The following is a 24,357-nucleotide window of genomic DNA, read 5'->3' on the forward strand; positions in this document are numbered from 1 at the left end:
CTGCAACAGTACCCCGATATATAGTACATATGATATGTTTATTTATTTGTGATGTTACATAATTACATATTATATATATTACGGATGACTACTATCAAAATATTATCATAAAACTAAAACAGGTTAATTTGTAGGAAAACAACAAAGAAACGAGCTGTTACAATGATTGTTTACGTTTTCGTGCGTCTGGTAGCATACTACAGGTGACTCCCGTCAGAAAACCTCCGGGTTCTGGGGACCTGTGAGATCTCATCCCAGGCGTAATCAAAGGGTTAATGTGCAAATAATAGAGGATGAGGAAGAGGAAGAAGAGGAACATGAAAAAGAAGAAAATAAAAATGAAATGATAAAAAAAAATAATGAAAACAAAGAACATGACAAAAGTATGAATGCAGAGATACTCTTAGATGCTACATATGAGGCAATACAGCAGCATACATACAATGAAATAAATTACGACATGACAACACAAAAAAAATCCCGAAGAGGCTTTACCCAGATCTTCATACCGACGGGAAAGAACAAGAAAAAAAAAATATAAAAGAAAGACAGTCTGCTCCCTTTTGAAAAGAGGAAATTGCAGATTTTGTGAAAGATGTTACTACAAACATCCCAAGGTATGTCACAATTATGAGGTTTATGGTAAATGTACATACCTAGACGGCTATGAGGATGAATGCAGAGATCTACATGCAAAAATATGCAAAACCTTGAAAGAAGGAAAAGGATGCAAGTTCAACAAAAAATGTAAATATATGCACCCTGTCGCCATGAATCAAAATTAATTAAATAATGAAATCCAAAATAAAAAAGAAACAAATAAAGAAAGGAACAAAGAACATGAGGTGAAGGAAAAAAAACAAACCATCACCGTGCTATGGAATGTCAGTATCGAGAATGCAAGCATCAGCTCCAAGATACAGTGCAAGGAACAAGCACTGTATATACGATGCCAGGGGATGGTGCAGATATGGAGATAATTGCAGATTCATACACAAAATGAATAATTATGAAAAAGATCAAATATATTGGAAAAGTTGGATTTTTAATGTCAGAATTTCTGGAAATGAAGAAAAGAACAACATACCAGAACTGGAAAGAGACATGGGAAAATCCTTATTATTACCCATATTAAATGATGGGGATAACACGCAAACCAACATAGTGATGAATGCGCAAGTTACAAGTAACTCAAAAAAAAAAAATAGAATTCTTAGAAGAATTAACTCAAACTGAAAAAAATAGATATAATAAATATAAGTGAAACCTGGTATTCCCAAGAGACTGGTAATGATGATCAGATAAAGGTGTTCCAAACTTATAGACCAGATAGAAAAAATAGGAATCAAGAGGGAACCCCAATATATGGGAGAGACATAAAACAAGGAAAAATATATGAGAAATATAGTAAATCAGAATGTGAATTAATAGTGGTAGAATTTGAATCTGAAAAATGAATGAACATCGTAATATATAGACCCCCCAATACTAGTTTGACACAATAATAGAAAAATTAGATGATGTATGTAGAAATCACAAAGACTGGACTATACTCCTATCCGGAGACTTTAACTTTCCTTTTATAGATTGGAAAGAACGAATAGGAGATTGTGGTTGTATTTACACATATAAAAAGAGAGTAATAGTGCAGCAGATAAGAGGCAATTCGGAAAGCTGTTAGATATGCTACTAGAACACAACATTCAACAAATAAATCACCTGCCAACAGGAAAGGAAAATAATTTAGATCTAGTATTTGTGAACGAGGTGAATTATGTTAAAGAAATAATAGTTTATAATGCGAGTATTTCAGACCATAATGTCATAGAATTAACAGTCCGTTCCAAAGCAGAGATAAGCAAGAGATGAAAAAGTGGGAAGGATATAGAAAATACAATTTCTATAGTAAGAATATAAAATGGTCAGAAATAAATGAAGAACTAAACAAAGATTAGGATAACATATTCATTAGTGATGATATACAGGTAAATACGGATATATTATATAAAGTATAAGAGAAAATAGTGGATAAATATATACCGAAGAAGAAGAGTAAATATCAGTCATGCATACCAAGAGACAGAAGGATCTTGTTCCAGAAAATCAGTAAGTGGAAAAAAGGTCTTGCAAAAGAAAAGAATGCATGGAAAGTGATGGAACTAAAAAGTAAGATAGAAAATGCAGAACAAAAGATTATATAATCAAAAGAAAATGAAAAACGGGACTTGGAAGAAAAAAAAAACCTAGTAAATGTCAAGCAAAACCCCTAACTATTGTGCTCATATGCGAAAAAGATGAATAAAAGAAGAATACAAATAGGCCCTCTAAGAAATGAAGGGAAATTAACAAATGAAAAAAAGGAAATATGTAACATATTAGCAGAAAGATATGAGGGAATTTATTCCTAGAATTGATTATGAAGATAATGATATAGAAATAAGGGATGATAATAGTGAATATTTATCAGACATAGATATTAACCCTCTTACGCTGATTGGACATATACGACAAGATAAATTGTCTGTCGGGTGCTGATTGGATGTATCGTACGTCGATATAGAAAAGTTTTTTAAAAATTCGCAGAAAAATACTTATATGCCTACCAGGCAAAAACTTTTGAATCACACGCCTTTGGGGATGCTGGGAGCTCACGGATCAAGGCGTTGTTTTGTTTACATTCGTTACGCAGGCGCGCAAGCGCGAATTTTTCTTTTCGCACTAAAAAGTATCAATGACACATCTCGGAAATTATTTCGTCACTTTGACATAATTTTAGCACCATTTTAAATTAGCCGTTACATGGAGTATTATATATGAAAATGTGCGCAATTTCATGTAGAATACAACTAAAAACACTCATGATTGTAGCTTTTATCAGTTTTGAAATATTTTCATATAAATAACAATAAGTGCCAAAATTTCAACCTTCGGTCAACTTTGACTCTACAGAAATGGTCAAAAAACGCAATTGTTAGCTAAAACTCTTATATTCTAGTAATATTCAATCATTTACCTTCATTTTGCAACAAATTGGACGTCTCTAGCACAATATTCCAATTTATGGTGAATTTATGAAAATAAAACTTTTTCCTTATGTCAGCGAGGTAACTCTTCCAATAAATTTTTTCGTGCGATTGTTGTAATGTTTGCACCATTTTAAATTAGCCATTACATAAAGTTTTATAAATGGAAATGTGTGCAATTTCATGCACAATGCATCTAAAAACAACCCATGGTTGTAGCTTTTATCAGTTTTGAAATATTTTCATATAAATAACGATAAGTGCCAAAATTTCAACCTTCGGTCAAATTTGACTACCGAAATGATAGAAAAACGCAATTGTAAGCTAAAACTCTTATATTCTAGTAATATTCAATCATTTACCTTCATTTGGCAACGAATTGGAAGTCTCTAGCACAATGTTTCGATTTATGGTGAATTTATGAAAAAAAAAAAAAAAATTTTTTCCTTACGTCCGCGCGGTAACTCTTCCGAAAAAAATCAGACATTTTTTCGTGCGATTGTGGTAATGTTTGCACCATTTTAAATTAACCATTACATAAAGTTTTATATATGAAAATGTGCGCAATTTCATGTAGAATACAACATTAAATGGTTGAAGGTTGTAGCTTTTCTCATTTTCGAAATATTTGCATATAAATCTTGATAAATAGAAAAAAACCACGTTCAGTCAACTTTGACTCTACCGAAATAGTCAAAAAATGCAATTGTAAGCTAAAACTCTTACAGTCTAGTAATATTCAGTCATTTATCTTCATTTTGAAACAAATTCGAAGTCTCTAGCACAATATTTAGATTTATGGTGAATTTAAAAAAAAAAACTTTCCTTCCCTCCGCGCACGGATTCTCCGCCGCAAATCTCCGAAATGCGTACGTCGCATTCTGGTAATATTTGCTCAGTTTCATATTATGTGTTTCATAGAGTTTTATATATGAAAATGTGCGCAATGTCATGTAGAATACAACATAAAATAATTGAAGGTTGTAGCTTTTCTAATTTTTTAAATATTTGCATATAAAAAATATATATAAAAAAATTCGACATTAGGTCAACTTTAACTCGTCTGAAATGGTCAAAAACTGCAATTTTAAGCTAAAACTCTTACAGTATAGTAATATTCAATCATTTATCTTCATTTTGAAACAAATTGTAAGTCTCTAGAACAATATTTAGATTTATGGTGAATTTTTGAAAAAAGCATTTTTTTACGTCCGCTCGTTACGAATTCATGCATTATTTTGTGATAATATTTTCTCTGTGTTGCTTTGATCGTTTTACAATGTGTTATATACCAAAATGATCACAATTTAGTGTACAATACAACGAAAAAAATGAACTTGTTAGCTTTAACCGTTTTGCTCACAGCGCGATTTGAATACAATTATATATGAAATTTTGTTTTCGCGCTGTCATATATCACATTATTTATATATGATAATGATTTTTTTTTCATTTCTGATGGTTGCATACTAAACTTCAGGCAATGACAAAAAAAAGGAGCCAAAAATGAACTCTTAATCTTGAAAACTAAGCGCGCTGTGATTTTTTGAAAAAAAAATTGTTTCCGCTTCCGCGCTCACTCCGAGACCCCCCCCCGGCATATGGGAGACAATTTTTATTATACCCCTTTGGCGTAAGAGGGTTAATGAAGCTGATATTGTGCAGGCTGTTAATGAAATTAAAAATGGATCAGCAGCTGGACCAGATGGTGTCCCTGCCATTTTGTTGAAGAAAGTAGTTCATTCTATCGCAAAGCCGCTTGCAATATTATTAAGGCAAAGTGTAGATACAGGCAAGATTTATGATGAGCATAAATTAGCATATATTAACCCTACTTTCAAAAGTGGATCAAGATTAGAGGCAAGTAATTATAGTAGGCCTGTGAGTCTAACATCACATATTATGAAAGTGTATGAAAGGGTAATGAAGAAAAATATTATGAAACATTTAATAAAAAAAACTATTTTGTTTAATATAGGACAACATGGTTTTGTACCCGGAAAAAGTACACAAACCCAACTGTTAATCCAGCGTGAGAACTTAAATAAAAATATGATAAATGGAAAAGAAACAGATGTAGTTTATCTAGACTTTGCAAAAGCTTTTGACAAGGTAGACCATAATATATTAGCAAAGAAAATTAGAAAACATAATATAGTGGACAAAATAGGAAGATGGATAAAAGAATTTTTACACAACAGAAAACAGATAATTATTGCAAACAATGAGAAATCGTATGAAGCTAAGGTAATATCCGGTGTGCCACAAGGTACGGTGTTAGCTGCATTGCTGTTTGTTATTATGATTGCAGACATAAACAGTAGTGTTAAGAACTCGGTAGTGAGTAGTTTCACCAGTAACACAAGAATAAGTAGAGAAATCACTTGTGATGAAGATAGGAACTCGCTACAAAAAAGACCGTAACAAAGTGTATGAATGGGCAGAGGTAAATAGGATGGTATTTAACTCTGTTAAATTTGAATCAATAAATTATGGAGATAAAGAAGTAAAGCTATATGCATATAGGGGACCTAATAACAAGACAATCACTAATAAGGAAGCAGTTAAAGACCTTGGTGTGATGTTAATAGGAACATGTTATGCAATGATCAATTAGCAATTCTGTTGGCAAAATGCAAAGCAAAAATGGGAATGTTGTTACAGCACTTCAAAACAAGAAAAGCTGAACACATGATTATGCTTTATAAAACTTATGTACGCAGTCCACTTGAATAATGCAATATGATATGGTACCCACCCTACCAAAAGGATATTGCACAAATAGTGTGTGTACAAAGGTCCTTTACAGCTAGAATAGAAAAAGCTAAGGATCTTGACTACTGGGAAAGCCTACAATTTTTTTAATTATATAGTCTAGAAAGGAGAAGAGAATGCTACATGATAATAGAGGCATGGAAACAGATAGAAGGAATTGCCGAAAACATCATGAAGCTAAAAATATCAGAAAGAGCAAGCAGAGGTAGATTAATAGTGCCCAAAACTATACCAGGAAAACTAAGGAAAGCACACAGGACATTAATCCACTACGCACCAGCATTGACAATGCAGTGTCTATGCAATGCGTTGCTAGCTCATCTAAGGAATATATCAGAAGTGAGCGTAGATGTGTTTAAGAATATGCTCGACAAATATCTAAGCTGCATCCCAGACCATCCAAGATTGGAAGATGCAAAATATACCGGAAGATGCATTAGCAATTCTCTCTCTCTCTCTCTCTCTCTCTCTCTCTCTCTCTCTCTCTCTCTCTCTCTCTCTCTCTCTGTGTTACTGGCTGTACGTATATATTTTTAACCCCTTAAAGGACCTATTTTTTTCAACATAAATGTTTCAAAAAGAATCCAATTATTTTATTTAACTAAATTAAAATATAAGTTGTTTGGACACTATACTAATTTGGTTTTAACAGAAAGTTGTGATTATTTTATGTAAAATAGTAATTTTTAGAAACTCAATTTGAGATCTTTTTATGGCCATCAACAAGTTATCTCATACAAATTATATCTATTTTGTTCTATTAAGAGATATCTTGTATGCTTCATTTTAGTAATTTTGGAAATAGAATTGAATAAAAGACATTGATGCTCGATAACTTTTTATTTTTCCGCTTCATTTTGATAAACAAAAGTATTTTTTCATTTCATTTGGATATAAAAAATAGTTTTTCTCTTTAGTTAAATAAACAAATTTTTTCTCCATTAGGATAAGCAAAATTATATTTTTCTCTTCATTTGGATAAAAATTTTGGATCACCTGAAGATTAGCGACCCCTAATACCTCTCCTGAAGAAAATCGACCCCAATATTTTCCTGAAGAAAAGCGACCCCAATATTTTCCACCTAAAGATAAACGACCCCTGCTTGTTGGTGTCTCCAATCTTCAGGTGACCCACTTTAGCTCATAATATTATAGAAAAAAGGAGAAAAAAATATAGATATATATTTATATATTTACTAAAAACTACTTTGATGGATGTGTTAGGTAGTGCCCTGAGTCGAGAAGGAGACTTCAGGCTCAAGCTACCAAGTCCAGTCCTGATTTTGTGCGATCACAGACGTCAAGTAGTCTACACGTTCCATTTCACGTCTGACATTCGCCTGCTTTCACGTATGTTTATGTATGTTTCGGCAAGAATTTCATCATGCCAATGAGGAAAAGACAAGGGAAACATCTCGCTAACATACAGACGAAGAAAAATCGCTCAAGTATTATTACAGAATATCATAATATATGCGTAGTTAGTGAAGAGAGAGGGGAGGGTTGCTTAGTAACGCCCCCGTCTTGCTTGACAGCACACGTCAAACTGTGCCTAAGGCTACGATTTTTGAGCAAAGAGATCTTCATTTATGATAAATAACAAAGTTTTGGTTTTTTAATACCCAAAATGGAATATGAAATTCATAATAATCATGATTTATTAAATTATCTTTGTAAATAAAGTGTACGCCTTCGAGTTTCACCTCTTGACATTCTCTTGCAATTACGTTTGTTTATCTTTGTTTCGGGCAAGAATTTCATCATGCCAAAGAGGAAAATACAAGGAAAACATCTCGCTAAAACACAGAAGAAGAAAATTCGCTGTAATAAGCAGAGTTAGTGAAGGGGAGAGAGAGAATTGCGTAGGAAGGAGTGCCCCATCTTGCCTCAAGCAGTGCCCCAGGCTGCGATATATGAGCAAAGGGATCATCATTTATGATTAAATTATGATAAATAAAATAGTTTTGGTTTATTAACACACAAAAAACAAATATACATTCATAATAATCATTATTTATTAATATTGTCTTTATAGAAATACGAAGGAAAACTTTGAACGCCCGTATCTCAAAACTATACTTATTGACCTTCAAAATCTATCTTCTCACTTAGTTTTAAAGCTATAACATTGGAATTTGGTATATAACTCAGAAAGGCATTATAGAACAATCAAATAGAGCCCTTTTTTCCAATTTTTGTTTCGTATTTTTTTTTATAAATTTTTTCTCCTGATTTATAGGGTTTATTTTTTGACCATATTGAAAAATTCATATATAGCAAAAAAATGACTTTTAGAAAAAAAACTCTCCATTCGATTGGAGGTCTACATCAGGTCTATATATGGTAGTAATCCCAGGTCTTAATATTAAATATCAAGGGAGGAGATAGAATTTGAAAAATAGTTATTTTCGGGATAAATCGCCCTGGCGTCACAAAACCGAAGGTCAGAGGCAAAAATCATATGCGGTTTGGAGATGACCCAAGTCACCTTATTAAGTGGTATGAATATCAAAGCCCTGTCCTTAAAAAAGGGCATTAGCCGGCCGGCCCCCTTAAGAAAAGCGACCCCAGCGTGTTGGGGTCGCTTTTCTTCAGGTGATCCAAAATTTTTTTTACTTTACATACACCAGCGTATTTCTCGGAGTTCAGGTGGAGTTACAGGATGCCATGGATTTGGGTCTGCATTGCACTGCTCAGCAAATCTATTGGTTTCAGTTCCAATATGTTCAATCAGTTCGTCATCGAAAAATATGTGGAAAAAATCTAAAGTAGACATACCTTCACTATTCCATGGGATATTGAGACCTGTTGTCCCTGTGAATGGAAATCAAGGGGGGAGGAGCCGTAGAATCTGCCATTCTCCTCCACTGTGTTTCATCCATTACCATATCTACATCTGTATCGCTGTCATCGCCACTGGAATCATCCAAGCTTGAATCGCCACTTTCAGAGCCAGAACTTGGAAGATCAGTAAATGATTCTTCAGTATCACTGTCGTCATGATAACTTGCCATAACTGGGCTAAAATAATAAATAAAGTCAGGCTAAAATGACAAATTTTCTAGGACAATTTGTATTTTTCAAAGCACCTAGCTGGATCTGGTTAAACAATCGGAGATTGAAAAGCAAGGAATCTGTGAGATCTGGCAACGAGTGCATATATCAGGTGAAAACTGGTCCAAAGACCATGCACCGATGCTACCACGTTTAGTCTTTCCCAACACAGGATGTCATAAGATGACAGAGGGGCGGCTAGAGGTGGGCGGGAAAATGTTAAGACCTCATGTTTGTAGCTATGAAAAATACAAATTGTCTTAGAAAATTTGTCATTTGTTCATATGCGAACAAACCTTCAGTCTTAACAATAGAATAGACTCATACTTCGTGGGAGGTACAGATATCCTAAATCGGCTGGGGGCCAACCCACTAGTCCAAATCCAAAAGAAATATATACAGGAGAGGGACTAATGCCAGTGAGAAGCTAGATAAACTGATATCCAACAACTCAGCCAACTGGGTTACATACAGTGATACGTATATGTGAGGATTCATTGTAGTAAGGAACTAAAGAGAAATTCTGACTGTAAGATAACCAATCAGTGCATCAGGATTCGTTATCACTCCTCACTCCCTCTTGCTAGAGAGTGGAATATATGCTACTGAATAGAGGGTTTGACTATTTGAACACAGAGCAAACAAATTACTTACCAGTATGACTACCTTACTCACCTGTACCAGACCAGTCCAGCAGATGACATGTCTATTCCTCAACCCGCTCATGGTTAGAAGGAAAGGTACAAGAGAAAGAAAGAGACCAGCCAACTCACTCATTCTCTCTTCCACACAATCATCTTAGGTAAGATACAAATGTGCCTGGTTAGGGGCAACGATGAGTTACATGATCTGTTGGGCAGCCCCCACAGGACCCAAGGAAAGTGTCCATAGATCTGTGGGTAACATCCTTAAGATAGAAAGAGGTGAACTCCATGAACAGCCAAATTCTTCTCGAAAGCCAGAGAGGGACCAATACCCCTGACTTCCTGTGCTTTAGCCTGCACAGAATTGGCATGAGTACCATCCAGAGTCAAATACACCTGTCTGATAGCTTTATGTAACCAGAGAGATTGTATTCTTGGACACCTCTTTCTTAGAATGCCCTGTGCTAACAAAAAGCCTACGACAACCTGGCCTGAGATGTCATGTCTTCTTAAGGTAGCAACGCAGGGCTCTGACAGGACACAACAAGAGCTCTTGAGAATTACCACCCACAAAGTCATCCAGAGATGGAATGGAAAATGAGGCAAACCTGTTCATCCTGCACTGAGGGATTCTTGGTCTTAGCCATGAATTCCAGGACAAATTTGAAGGACACACCCTCAACCCCAGGTGTGCTTCACATCATAGCTCAGGCCATGAAGCTCCCACTCTTCTTGAAGAAGCCAAGGCCAAGAGGAAAACTGTTTTGAGTGTCAAGTTCCTGTCTGATGAACGACATAAAGGCTCATAAGGAGCTTTAGTGAAACTTCTCAGGACCAAGGAAACATCCCACGTTGGAGGCTTAAGCTCCCTCGGAGAACACAACTGCTCAAACCCTTTAAACAGCAAGGAGAGTTCCCAGAATGAGGAGATGTCAACACCTCTCAGACGTAACACTAAACTCTGGGCTTCCCTGTAGCCTCTAATAATGGAAACAGACAAGCCTTTCTCATCTCTGAGGAAGACCAAAAAGTCTGCTATGCACTGAATACAGGTTTTGAGTGGAGAAAACCCCCGTTTACAACACCAATCCCAGTAGATTACCCATTTACCTTGGTAAACAGCGGAGGTAGATTTTCTGAGCTGGACATATGTCCTGCTGTCTTCTGAGAAAAGCCTCTCGCTCGGAGGAGATAGCTTAATAGCCCACACCGTGAAGAGACAGGGATTCTACTGACTGATGGAATCTTTCTATGTGCGGCTGACAAAGAAGATGCCGCCACGGGGGAATCTCCCTCGGCTCCTCCGACAACAATGGCAGCAGATCCAGAAACCATTCTGCTTGTGGCCACAGAGGAGCTACTAATGTCATCCTGAGTTTGTGTGAGCTTATCATCCTGTTCAGTATGGACCTGGTGGATCAAACAAAGTGGAGGAAAGGCATACACCTCCAGGTTGTCCTTGTTGGAACACGTCCTCAGCTAACGCCAGAGGATCTGGAACCATCGAACAGAAAACCTTTAGTTTCCTGTTGAATTGGGTCGCAAAGAGGTCCAGCATAGGTCTCCCCCAAACCTGGAAAAGCCTGTCTGTAATAAACTGATGAAGGGACCATTCTGTGCCAAGGACCTGATCCCGACGATTGAGCTTGTCCACAACCACATTCCTTCTGCCTGGGATATACCTGGCTGAGAGCTCCACTGAATTGTTGACTGCCCACTGGTGAATCTCGACTGTCAAACCCAGAAAAGGCTGCCTTTAACTCTAACACGTTGATATGTTGCCATTTGTCCTCCAAACTCCCGAAGTAATGAAGCCACCTAAATGAGCGCCCCAACCTGAGAGGGAGGCATCTGAAAACAAAAGAAAGCCCAGCGGCAGAGAGATTCTGATCGTTGAACCACCAACAAAGATCTTCTCTCACTTCTAGGGACAGAGGAACCCTTATCAGGGGTGAGTCCCCCGCTGGAGACCAAAAGTCCCTTAATCTCCATGGCAGAGACCGAAGATAAAGTCGCCCATGAGGGACCAGCTTCTCCAGAGAAGATAAAATTCCCAGAAGAACCTGCCACTGATGAGCTGACTGATCAGGCTGCGACAGGAAGTCGCGCGCCACTACCCGCAACTTTTCCAACCTCTGATCCCACGGAAAATCCCTCAATGCTGCTGTATTGATGACCATACCTAGATAAAGAATTCTTTGACTGGGTATGAGATTGGATTTCTCTAAGTTCACCAAGATGCCGAGTTCCAAACAAAACCTAAGCAAGTGATCTCTGTCCATTAGCAGCTTCCATCTGGAACTCGCTAAGACCAACCAGTCATCGAGGCACCTCAGCAGACGAATCCCTTGAGCACAAGCCCAAGTCGAGATGAGAGAGAAGACCCTTGTGAACATCTGAGGGGACGTGGTCAATCTGAAGCACAGGACTTTGAACTGGAACACCCTGTCCCCAAGAAAGAAGTGAAGGAACTCCCTAGACAATGGATGAATAGGGATTTGGAAGTACACGTCCCTTAGATCTATCGATAGCATGAAGTCTTTTTCCCTCACCGCTGCCAAGATCAATTGCAGAGTCTCCATCTTGAACCTTGTCTTCCTGACGAAATAATTCAAGGTGGATAGGTCGATCATCGGTCTCCAACCCCCTGACGCCTTTAGTACCAAGAAGATGAGACTGTAAAACCCCGGAGGTGGATGCACCACTTCCTCTATTGAACCCTTGTCCAGCCTTTTCTGTACTTCCTCCCGGAGAGCTAAGAACTTCGGAGAATCGGAGGAACACATTCACCTGAGCAGAGGTCTGTCTGGGAGCGGGGAGGGGGAAGCCGAACGGTAGTAGATACCCCCACCCGAAGGACATCTACTACCCACTTCTCTGCCCCATAACTCAGCCACTTGGCTCACTGCCCTGTCAGGCACCCTCCCACCATCGACAACCTCCCTTATTTTTACCCCTGGAGCCTCTCCTTGACCTGTAAGAGCGGGGAAAAAAGGGATGTTGGTCATCTTACTTAGGCTTAGACAACGAATAAGAGGGTCCAGCAGAAGCCGAACTTCCAGAGGGCTTACTAGGCGACGATCTCCGCATTTGTTGCTGAACAGGAGGAGGAGGGGGACATCTCCAAGAACGAGACTCCGACCTCTGACTCTGAGACAGCCTGATGCACCAACTTGTCCTTCATGTCAGCTTGCTGCCGGTCTATCGCGTCCTCCAGCTCAGTCCGAGGAAACAGGAATTGAGAATCCAACAGATCCCCATTCCTGAGTGCCAACAAGGATTCACGGTCAACTGATCTTGCCATCCTGGACAACACTGCGTCTCTTCTGATCAGAAGAAGATTAGCCCACAAATTGACACCAAGATGGGCAAGATACGAAAACACCTTGCCCCCAGACTGTAACAAACTGGCAAGAGAAGATGCACTCTCCAACCCTTCTGCAGACCTGTCAGACACAATCTTGGCAATGGCTGTCAACCACAAGTCTAACCACAACACCGTCTGGAACATGGAGGCTGCATTAGGCTCCATTGCCGAGGCATCCTGCGGTGACAAGGACGGCGCCACCGATCTCACCTGCTCCAAAGTCAACCCTGGCTTGAGACGTATGACGTCTGGGTTAAGATGTTGAGGCAACAAGCAGACAGAGTTCATAGCGTAATACTTCCTATGCCTCGTGAGGGGTGGAGGAAGCAACTTGGAAAAAGCCCTTGACTGAAGAGATTCGTCCCAGTCTGACACAGAGGCGTTCACCTTCTGGAAGACTGAGTCCTACTCTCCAGATTGTTGAACCCACAAATGAGATCAACAACCTCAGTAAAGGAAGACAAAAACTTGTGTGTCTCCTTCCTCCTGCTCTGGCAATGGAGACTGACAACGAGAGGAAGATGCAGGCTTATCTAACACCCCTTCCTTGTGCAAACCAACTGCAGACCCAGCAGCCAAAGAACCTGAAGCGCCAGTCAACACAGAGACCAAAGACCTGTCCGGACTGGAGCCATGCGCTATCCCCTGCGACGAACACTAGGAACACTACTACGAACACTCGCAATAGATGACTCACATACGTGTCTACGTACGTGTGATGGAGAAGCATCTCGAACTTTTAACGCAGAACGAGATCCCTGGGGGTCTAACCACGAAATCATCATCGGGAAGGGAAGGCAAACACCCTGGCTGCACCACTTCCGCATTCACAACCTTTGATCTTTTTACAGGTGCCTTAGGATTCTTACGACGACGAACAGGTACTGGAGCAGAAGCAGCAGACAAATTATCAACATGCACACTTACTTGCGAGGCCGCACCATACTCGTGTCCTGAAGAAGAGGACGGTGCAGCAACAGCAGATTGCACAGGGAAAGGAGACAAAACACTAACACTCTCAGGAACACGGACATGCTGCTCTTCACTCGTTGACGAAGAAATAACAAAGTCCTTAACCCTCCAATGCTTGATACACAGACACGGTGGAGATGGAGGGGAGGAAGACAGCACTCCTTTACACACCCTCTTGGCAGGAGAGGGGGGGTGGAGGTGGTGACACAACACATTTGCTCACAGCCTTCCCAGCAGAGAAGGCAGCAAACCTATCCTCCAAAACAGAGTCCAATCTCTTAAGAACCGCCTGACATAAAGCCTCGGACAGATCCGCAAGAGAGGACACAGACGACACGGATGGAAGAGGATACGTCCTGAGTGGCAGCAATGACATCATGGGAGCAAATGATGATGGCACAGAGGAGTGAGGCAGCGCAGCAACCCCAATCGACGACACGGACGTAGCAGGGAGTGACGTCACTGAAGAAACTGGGAGTGACATCACAGATGGAACTGGGAGTGACATCACAGGTGGAACTGGGAGTGACATCACAGATGGAACTGGGAGTGACATCACCAACGGTGCCGAGAGAGACATCACGGCCTACCCCTGACCCGAGCTAGCGGCAGGCCTCGCTGGCGGAGCGATAAGATGATACTCAGGCAGCACACCACAAAATAGCTGACCGCGGGCACCAACATAGAGAAGGCCAGGGGGAGGAGGTAGAGCTGGGGGGGCCTAAGAGGGGGGATGAGCATCCATGAAATGCATAAAAAAACCCTCCAAGGAGGGTGAACCCCGTAGACCAACCAATGCCCAGAGCGCTGCCATTTTGGACACCTCCGATCCTGAAAGAGAAGAAACTGATGAAATGGCCTCCTCCCTCCCGGGAAGCAAATTAACCCCCGAGGGAGAGAGGGCGACATTACACATTAAATCAGCCTGAGGGCCTCCCGATACTTCCAACGAAGAATCGATGGAAGAAAAGGAAGGAGACACAGGCGCACAAACTCTAGCATCATGGGGTGTGACTGAGGAAGAAGACGAAGCATCTGGGCAAGGTGATGAAAACCCTTCCCATGAAGGAAAGTCGAAACTCTATGATGCTCCCTCTAACTATAAAATAACTTCCACTGCGATTCAGGCCACACACGACATTCCTGGCAGGGATTCGTTATAGTACAAAATTTAACATGACACTTACTGCATGTGGAATTGGGGTCTGTAGCTGAAGAAGCTAGGAAACGACAACATGAGAAACCTCAAGTCCCCTGGCACATTACGTTGGCGAAGCCAAGAAGATGCAGAGGAAGCCATAATAACACAAGCACACACACACAGACAAGCAAAAGAGCAAAAACGGGCAAAACAACTGGGATGGCAGAGAGTAAGCAACCGTGACTCACCCAGTCTGTTAAGAAAAAGACTAAATACGGTAGTAGCGTGGTTGCGCGGTCTTTAACCAGTTTTCACCCAATATACACACTCATTGCCAGATCTCAGATTCCTTGCTTTTTAATCTCCAGTTGTTTAACGAGATCCAGCTAGGCACGAGAAAATTATCCTATTGTTAAGACCGAAGGTTTATTCACATATGAGCAAATAATAAATAAAGTCAAGAGACTAACAAATTACACGACAGCAACATAATAAATTAATATATCATATAAACAGTCGAAAATGACAAATAAAACAATCAAACTCACCCAAAAAGTAAAAAAGAAGAAATACAGAAGATTCTAAAATTCCCTACTGGAAAGCTAGTAAAATGGTGCATACTCAACGTAAAATAAAAAAAGATTAAAAATTGTACTAGAAAAAAATTGTACTTGGTGTATCACAAAATGGTCAAGAGACTAACAAAGGCATGACATCATCATAATAAATCAATAATATAACATATAAACAGTCTAAGATTACAAATAAACAACCAAGTTTACCTAAAACTGGTGGAAAGAAGTTATAAAACATACAAACAAACTCTCAAGATCCCCGGTTACTCGACGTACCACAAAATAGTCAAGGGTTTAGCTAACAAAAGACACAACACAACACAGCATCATGATAAATCTTATTATAATGTATAAACGGTCTAAGATGACAAATAACATAACCAAACTTACCTAATTAGGCAAAAATATGCAAAAAACCCCCCAAAAAAACTAAGGTCAATGATAGCTGCTGAAGTGCTCTAATGACGCATCGCCTGCACGAAAAAAACAGAAAAGTTATCAATGATAACTCACGACTTCCAGCAGCAAACACCACTGCCAAACTTAAGATATAGCGAGATATCTTGAAGAAGCCTTATATAACAACGCTGTGGATCACGAGAAATCTCGTATTAGCCCTATACTATTCATGTTTAAATTTTTAACGAGATATCTCGTGGTAAGTTCAAAATTTTTAGCATACTGATCATGATATATCTTGGGTTAATCTTGCAAGGGATTAATGGTAAACTGTTTAAGATGATTTTGAAATGATATTGTTATAATATAATCTCAAAGATAATACAGTAATATGATAGTAATTTAAGGTATATTTGAAGTAGGATGTATAAGCGTTTTTAGAGGGGGTTCTAAGTATTCGTGGGTTTTAACTATTCATGGGGGTTTTGGTACGCATCCCCTGCAAATACGGGGGGTCCACTGTAATTTTATAGAATAAAACTATATAAAAATAAACTCATATGTATAAAAAGTATCAGGAACACCCACCAGAAATTATCCTTATCTTGTCTGCTGGTGTCTACAGTCTTTCTTTTTGATGTTTGCATACATCATTAAAATGCAAAGAACTTTACTTTGGATGATTTCTGTATCATTCATTGGTATATGAAAGGTTAAAACAAAGAACTTCATAGCAACTATACTCCAAGTTTTTCTTGGGTCTGTTACTAATTCAAAGCATTGGGCTTTGCACTGGTAGATAGTCCTTTCAATGATAAAACAGGTGCTTGTTGGAGGACTGATGGATTGGCATGTGTAAATATACATCCTTCAGATCCACTGAAAGTATGAAGTCATCCATTTTGATGGCAACCAACAAAGAACAAAGGCTTCCATTTAAATTGAGTCTATAGAACCAAACTTTATCAAAGGAGAGAGGATGATGACCAGTCTCCAACCCTCAGTTGATTTCTTACTAAGAAAGCCAGCTGTATCAGACTGAAGACAGGTCATTTACAACTTGTAAAGCATTTTCTCCAGGATTGCCCACACCTCTGTCAACAGGGCTAGAACTTGAAGAGATCCTAGAAGGTAGGCCAGCAATGAAATCAATTTCCAAGATAGGGGGAGAGCGGTGGTCCTACTCATGGTAGCCAGAGAAGGGAACAGTCTCTACCTAGGAATCCTCCTCCTTTCTTCTTCCCTTTGCTTTGTCTTTGGGCCAAACCAAGGAAGCCGTCAAAAAGGTTGGGAAGACTCGTGAACCTGTTGTAAGTAAGAAGAATCCCTTGCTCCTTGAGGTAGTTTTGAGGTCTGAGCCCTCCCAGTACTGGAAACAGATGTGGGGACCCCAAAGGCTCCGCTGCTACACCCTTCAAAGCCTGTCCTCACAGAGGCTCTGTTGTTATACCCTTCAAAGCCCTAGAGGGTTCAAAGTTGACTTCTTGGTGGATAAAGATGTCTCAGTTGTCAAAACTCTTCTTCATGGCTGTCTTAACATTGTTCTGAAATTCATTTTGTCAACTAAAAAGAAAAAAGTTGCTTGAAGGTTGCATATTGGTCCAAAAGGGTAGTCACTGCCTTTCTTCCAGACACTAACAACCTCCAGGACTTCACCTTGTCAACTGCAGATGAGTCCAGTGGTGACAAGATCAACAACTACATTCTGCCAAAGGGTGAACTTCTATGCTATTAGGAAGGAGACCATGGTGACTGATTCCTTGGCCCCGGATTCCATGAATGAGAAGGAAGAACCCTTTTGGAGTTTCTTCAGGGGAGGTTGTTTGTTAGTCTGCAGATTGACAAAACAACCTTTTCTATACTAGCCTTTAAAATAAGTTAATTGGCTGCAAAATAAGTCTTAGATATATATCATCCATTACCAGTAATGAAAAAATTATAGTGATAAATTTGGTTGGTCTATGCTCTTTTTCCATGTTGTTACAGAAGGAAAAATTACAAGGACAAGTTTTTTCAGAAGGGCAATTGTTGAAATATTTTACTAAGATTTTTCAGGGTTACTCCAATATTGTGTTTTGTTATTCTAGAGTCTTAAGTTGTGTCACACATTTCAATGATGGTCGCTTTTAATATCTTTACTTTTTTCAGGTTCTAGGAGGTGGAAACTATATTGTGGTTAATGGTGAAAGTGATGCTAACCACAGATCTGATGGTGTTCACCAATCAGTCAAGAGGCTCAAGTATGAGGCATCCTAATTATCCTTGTTGGTTTTTGATGTTCAAGGAGCACGGTGCATGCATAATTATAGTAATCTCCATTATACTGTAGTCTTAACATCATCACGGCAACCCCCCTCATCAAGTGGCGTTAAAGACATGATAGACGTGTGTTCCAAGTATTTGAGTGGATTATTTATAAAATACAATGCCTATACATGTATATCTTAGTTGCATTGAAGAGATAAGGAGCTGGAAACACTTGTTCAACATGGCAGGTCTAGTCAGTATTATTGCAAGAAAATTTACTGTGCATTTTCTGTACAACAGTTTAACAATAGAGTACTACTGTACTATACTGTACATTGTATGAAATAGAAGTATAACTATTTGTTTAATGACTATAGTGTGTTTCCAAATTGCAAAGAGTAATTTGCCATTATGTATGATAACTACATTATTCAAGACAGTAGTTCATCTGCCAAGTGCATTTTTTAATTGAATGAAAGATACTTATACATATCAATCTGTATTATTTTTGGTTACAGTATAAACAGTTCCTAAAAGTTATTGACAGGTAATGAGAGAATGGTATTTGCACAATATTCATTAGGTTATTGTATGAAAAGAAAAATTTGTTTTGTTTTACATAAACACTATCTTGTGAGAATATTGGCAAGTTTATGGTGCATCAGAATTCTGTAATGTTTAGGTGATTGATTTGTCATCATAGTCCCACAAATGCTTTCTACATGCTGAGGAAAATAATGTACTATATTATTTAGTGCAATCAATGCAGACTTCCATATAACTGTTTACTGAATTTTTGGAAAGTAATTTTGCAGAAAAATGATTTAATATAATTTGAAAGGAAAGTTTTGTGGTTTTACATCTAGAGTTTTATTTTAAAAATTAGTCAAGGAAGGCTGAATGTCCAATTTTACTTTCATTAGGTTTTGTAATTTTTGAGGCTAAAGTATTCTTAGCAGAGAAATACGGTATGTTGTATACAGATACCATAGATGAAAAATATATTTTTTAAATTATATATGAAGTCATGTAGCTTTGGCTAGATTTATTTGTATTGCATTGTACTGTTTTTGAACCCCGGATACCTGAAATTATCTACTTTTAGAGTGAACCCAAGAGTTGTCTCAGTTTTGGTGCCAAACCACTCTATGACAGATATGTTGCTCAGACACCAGTTTGGTTATGGTTTTGAATTACACATGCTGAAAATCAGCAGAGAGGAGCAATTAGTACTTAGATACTAGTGTTTTAACAACCAGGTTTGTATGCAAGAGTCTAATTCAGACTCTTGCCCCAGACTATTATTTCTTTGCCTGGGGGAATTGTTGGTATCAAAACATACTCAAAATTGTATCATCATTTCAAGTTGATAAGTAAATTAGCTAGGCCCAGTTCTCTTCCATTGTCTTTATATGATGATTTGAATGTGGTTTTGATTTCTATTTAAATTTCAGGCCAGCCTTATACTTGGTGGTTTGATTGAAGTATTTAATATTATTAAATATTCATGGAGTTAGGAGGAGAGTAGGATTGAGCTGCATTCCCCATCACTGATAAGAGTAACCATCACTTAGGAATGACCTACTGTGAGACTTGGAATTTCCATAAAACTTACATTTGTAGAGAAAACATACGTGGAGTCTCAAAGCAATAGGTGAATGTCCACATAAGCCAGTTGATAGAGTAAAAAAGTAAAATGCAGTAAAAAGATATCAGCTTCAATCTTGCCAAGTAAATTATATAATGTATAATTAATTGTCTTTATTCCAAAACATAAAATTCATTATGCCGACTGAAAACAATTAATAAAAAATGTCATCGCCAGTTCTCCCTCCATTCTTCTGTAAATATTGTAAGGTTCCCAATTTTCTAACAAACTGGTACAGCAAAATGATTCACTTTGAAGTCTATTAGTCATCCAAAATGAAAAATTTCATTGAGAAAATAACTTCAAAATGAGCAGTGACTTACACGCTGAAGCCAGCTCTATAAAGCTAGAAAAGAAGTAATGCAAGATAAGATCATATCATGTAATTATTTTCTCTCTTGTTGAGAAGGTATAGCAAACACTGTTAAAAAATAGCAAATTTTGTCATTTTTCTAGACAAGTTACTAGAAAAATGTAATGAAACATAACTTTATGAATTTATTCTTTATGAATATGATATGAAACACTGAAAATTTTTTAAATATTGAAAGTAAGATTTTAATAAAACAAAGTAAGAACACGAATGAAATTGAAAGTCAAGCTTGAATAAATTGTTTAGTTTTTGAAATGACAAAATGATTTATGCTATGACCAAAATCAATTAACACAGATGGGCTTTGTATGTGTAACAATGTTGTTCATGGTACCTTAATTATTTCTCATATAATATCATGCAAAATTCAGGAGAGACCTTTGCTATGCTGAAAATTCCATGATGTTTTCATTAACTGGAAGTTTGTGTGGAGTAATGGATAAATGGCAAGTGCTCAGCTCACACTGCAATAGTAGTATACAGTCAATAATGCAAATAAATAAAAAATACCACAAAAACCCAATTTAGACCCCAAAATAGCAGATCTTCATTCAATTCAATATAGCCACAGAATACAAAATTCATGTACATAATCAATACTGTGACTATTTTATCCAGTACATTATAAAAACCATGTCATGGTTTTTATAATGTACTGGTAAAAGACCATGAGAAAATTAGGCTGATGACTAAGATGTTCAAATGGGTTTCCAGTTTAATGTTTAAGCCAGTACTATATAAAATCTACATTGAAACATATTTTATGTACATAAATTTCCTGACAAAAACCAACAAGAAGGGATGCATTGGACAAATATCCGATTTTAAGAAATTTGTCAGTCTTCTTTATTTTAACCTAATCTTAACTAGAAGCGATGTATTGAACAAATACCTGATAAAGAATTTTGTCAGTCTTTATTTTAACCTAATCTCAGTATATTAGATTTGCAAGCTGCACTTTGACTCTCATATAATGTTTAATCATTATGATAAGTCCAGCCATATAAAGGAAAATAATTTTCATCAGTAGACTGGGTACATCGCTTTACAATTATCATTAGGAAAATTTATGGAAAACACTGCTTATTCTTAAATGAGCTCATTGATAATTGAATATAGAGCAATTTATCTATGTACTATTACTCTCAAGCATTATTATATTTTATGAACCTTTAGTTAAGACAACCCAGCTGTTTCAACATACTTAATAAAAGAGCAGTTTTTGTTAATGATGGTTTGGCACTAAAAGTTACAGATGGTTCAACCATGAGTTGAGTAATTTTTGTTTATGTTATTCTCGTACACGTGTATAGGAAATATCTGCCTTGGATCAAAAATGTTTAAAAATGGCTGAAACTACTTAGTCATTATAAGATAGTATTTATCTGCTCACTTCATTCAGGCTCATTTTCTGAACTTTTAAGTATAGTTTTGTGTTTATAGAATTGACTAAAAATTTAAAAGGAAATATTCCTGCCATTTGATAAAGTAGGTAAATTTGATAATTCAACATGAAACCAGAGTGAGTCTAGTCGTCGCGTTAGGTATATAAGAAATTTACTACGAGGTTAAGGTGAAAATTCATGTTTCACAGCATTTACAAAATGTCCAGTGTATGATTTATAGACTTACTAAAGCTAACTGACATTGTTTATCATGTTATTTGTAGATAGCCAGATTTACAACATGATGATGTGGAGCATTACTTTCAAGACAGAGTGCTTTGGAATATATTTGCAGTTAGATCTTTGCACTCTAGAGTAAATATCTTCTAGGATGTTTCAGATGTTGTGCATTTATATTTTTATACGAGAGGAGCAACTAGTACACAATGGAATGGTGCTGGTCGCTGTAACTTATTTTTTCTTGAACCAGACTTGCCTGAAAGGGATTACTGTTGCCATGAGTTAGGGATAACTATCTCTAAACCTTGCTATAATGTCTGGCAATGGGGGAGTTAGTTCAAAGAATGACTTTGGAAGTTGTGTCCTAGTATGTCTGGTTTAAGAGATGTAGATGTAAGATTGCTTATGTAAAGAAGTGTGATGTGTCTGCCTCTCCTGGAATTGAACACTCCGAGCCAACCCTTTCCTGCAGGGAGACTGGACAGCAGGAAGTACATTTCCAGCTCACCTGGCAAACTGTGGTATTCTTCCTGTATGTTGTTTTGCTCAATGTCTCCATCCAGAGGTGAAGTCTATGGAGGATTGTGCACAAGACCCTCTCCTCCTGAGGCTCAGTTTAGAAAACTAGAAATTATTTTTCTTCCAAATGACTTGCTTAACAAGGATGGAGTGAGATACAAATTTGAATATTATGTTTCTGTAAACAGTTTGCATCAGTATTATGATAATGCTAATATTTAAGATAGCTTGGTGGCCAGGACAGGATATGAGACATTTGTGTGCATCAGAGCACTGCAGACTTTCCATGACTGATATGGTTATATCCGTGTGTTGTGTGGCACCGCGTGGCTTCCAGGTCCCATAACCTGTCCTGGTCCGTCAGAGTAAGGTGAACATTTCATGTAACTGTTAGATAATATTCTTTGGAAATGATTTGGGTCTTTTCTGCATCTGAACTCTTATGTACCACATCATTCATAAGTGCCAATATCAAGCTGATATCGGCTGAAAGTTTACATGACTAACCAGGGTAATAAATGATACTGTACAATTCTTTTTATGATCATGTATTACTTTGTCTCTTTGAAAACAAGACTTTTTAATAAAATCTATCCAGCAAATCATAGACAATATCTCTATAACAGACTTAAATGTTGAATGTGATACTCTGTCGTAGGTATACCAGGCCTTTTTTTTATATATATATATATATATCCTAATCTCAGATGATAAGGTCTGTGGACCAAGATTATAAATATATGTTTTTGTGTGCCTATTTCTCATAATGATTGATTAAAGGAAAAGTTGACTCACAGGTAGCCAATTAATGTGTGATCTTTCGAAAAGAGTTATACTCTTCAGAATTAGTGTGTGTGTGTGCGTGCCTCTCCTGCACTGTTTGAAGTTCACGAGTGACATGTTGGTACAAATATTTTAATGTTCGTAAGGTTCACAACCAAATGGTCACAGGTTGCTTTTTGTATTGTAATGTAAAGTAGACTATTGAAATTTTGTATTTCTTTATTATGTATGTAAGAATTTATTTTATACAGTGTTTATTATATTATCAGATAACAAGTGAAGCAAGATATGGATGATAGATCCTCAAAATGTAATTTATTTCAGTGTATTTAATGGAAGATGAGGTGTAATCGTTGACAGCTGTATTACATCTGTTCTGAATATATGTTAAGTAATTCTGTTATTTGTGTTAGTATGAGGCTAAGCTGCATTTTGTGGCAAGTGAAACTAAATTTTTACAATCCCTGATATACCTTCAATTCAGTATAACATGGTAAAGTTGTTCAGGTGTATTTTAAGAAATATCTTAGTGTCATATTTTTGCACAAAATGCACCTTTGTTCCATTCTTATTTATGTTGATTGTAACACAAGCAAAAAAAGCAGGTTTGTAGAGGATTTCATCAACATATGGGCAAGGGATTGCTGGCTAATGTTGTGTGATGGAATTGAAAACTAACTTTTTTTTTTGTCAGTAACTGTGCCTAAATCAATCCCTTTAACCCATTGTGGTGATAATCCATGTCTTAATGTTGTTCAGAATGAGTAAAAGATATGTTTTATATGTTTGTTTTGTATGATGTATGATTAAACAGGGAAAGTTCTGTAGTTTTTATAAGCCATCCGCTTTTGATTTATATTGGGATATTACCATTGTATTTCACCCAGTATTGGTCACTGAAATGAAATAGCTTATGAATGGGAAAATGATTATTTGTTCTTACAGAAATACAAACCATCACTTTTACATTATGTAAGTCTCACTCCTTAAGTGTGAAGGTAATAACTCAACTGACTGGTAAGTTGAACCTCTACCCAGAATTACCAAGTTCCCAGTTTCATTAGTGAACAGAGAACCTATGTCTCCTGTAACCTCCTGGCTTAGGGATGCGAAAATGAGAGGGCCTTGAGGCCGATTGACATATGTCTGGACTCTTACCCTAAGGAAATCACTGAAGAACCAAGCTGCCCTGTGAGTAAGGTAACATGTCAG

The 24,357-nt window shown here is 37.6% G+C and overlaps 1 protein-coding gene across 1 annotated transcript in view; it reads left to right on the forward strand.

Moving 5' to 3' along the window:
- LOC135207258 (DNA-binding protein RFX2-like) overlaps positions 1 to 23,968 on the forward strand; it is a gene marked incomplete in the record, with an annotated part of 462,694 nt that extends 438,726 nt beyond the window's left edge. The window contains 1 exon segment of the mRNA XM_064238912.1: positions 18,099 to 23,968. Coding sequence (XP_064094982.1) covers positions 18,099 to 18,206 — 108 coding nt within the window.
- Positions 23,969 to 24,357: the final 389 nt, after the last annotated feature.

The sequence above is a fragment of the Macrobrachium nipponense genome, chromosome 32 (assembly GCF_015104395.2).
Source record: "Macrobrachium nipponense isolate FS-2020 chromosome 32, ASM1510439v2, whole genome shotgun sequence".
NCBI classification, from domain to species: Eukaryota; Metazoa; Arthropoda; class Malacostraca; order Decapoda; family Palaemonidae; genus Macrobrachium; species Macrobrachium nipponense.